This window comes from Seriola lalandi, unplaced genomic scaffold, assembly GCF_002814215.2.
Source record: "Seriola lalandi dorsalis isolate HSWRI2012SDOR001 ecotype SW California unplaced genomic scaffold, Sedor1 jcf7180002054907, whole genome shotgun sequence".
Classification (NCBI taxonomy): domain Eukaryota; kingdom Metazoa; phylum Chordata; class Actinopteri; order Carangiformes; family Carangidae; genus Seriola; species Seriola lalandi.
Window position 1 is genome coordinate 131,189 of NW_019525459.1, and position 1,090 is coordinate 132,278.

The 1,090-nt window shown below is 40.3% G+C and overlaps 1 protein-coding gene across 1 annotated transcript in view; it reads right to left on the minus strand.

Annotated features, from left to right (window-relative positions):
- ccdc69 (coiled-coil domain containing 69) overlaps positions 1-1,090 on the minus strand; it is a gene marked incomplete at its 5' end in the record, with an annotated part of 14,182 nt that overhangs the window by 12,219 nt on the left and 873 nt on the right. The window contains 2 exons of the mRNA XM_087169687.1: positions 110-265; positions 846-888. Of these exons, the coding sequence (XP_087025813.1) occupies positions 110-265; positions 846-888 (199 nt within the window). The remainder of the gene's footprint in view (positions 1-109; positions 266-845; positions 889-1,090) is intronic.

Sequence of the window (1,090 nt, forward strand, 5' to 3'; positions counted from 1 at the left end):
ATTATTATTATGATTATTATTATGTGTCTGGATCAGGTTCATATAAATATAAAGATGACTGTGTCTTTGCTGGATCTTGTTCCTGAACCTTCAGTCTTCTTCTTCTCACCTTGTCCAGGATGCTGAGGACGAGGGCGCACACATCTTCGTCGGCGTGGTCTTTGAGAAGCTCCGCCCTCTCTGGGTTCCCATTGGCCGAGAGCACTTCCTTCAAAGTCCTCAGCTGCCACTCGAAGCGCTCCAGCTGCTTCTCCAGACACACGTCCTGCTCACCTGACGTTCGTTTACCTGCAGACGGACCAATCAGAGATCAGACAGCACAGGTGAGTTCTCTTCTTTATGTAAACGTAGAACCAAAACAAAACTCCTTTAAAAAACATAAATAAACAAATAATTCAAATATAATTCTATATCCTTATTGTTTGTTGTCTCTCATGACATGAGCGCAGACACTTCTTCTTCTTGGACGGTAAGTTTGTTTTTTCATGTATTTAACTCATCTCAGGCGCAAACTAGTGGCACAACTCAGTACTACAGCAAAGTGCACTTACACCACATCCTCATCCTCTGCAGCGTCTGCTAATAGATCTTTAATCAATCAGATTATTGACGGTTATTACCAATACTTGATTAATCATTGACAGCTCTATATCTCATCATGGATTTCATATTAAAAGTTGATGTTTGAGTGACGGACGTCGAAGGGTTAACACAAAACTTCACAGAGATATGATGTCATCATCATGGAAATTTGAAAAACAGACATACAACAATCTCTCTCTCTGTCTCTCACACTCGCACGCACGCACGCGCATGCACGCACACACGCACACACACACACACACTTTCAATGACGTCTTCAGTGTGGATGGACCAGATGTCTTCAGGCTTCAATCTTAAAAACATTTCAAACTTTCTACTTTAGGAAACATGTTAGAAAACATCCTGAACTAAACAACTAAAGTCAAAGGTTTAAAATGTGTGTATGTGATGTAACACGGTAAAAAAATGTTTCATATTTACAGAAGAACTGATGTTTTCTTTTCTCATAACGTCAGTTCATATTGAGGAGAAGCAGGTTTGAACGTGT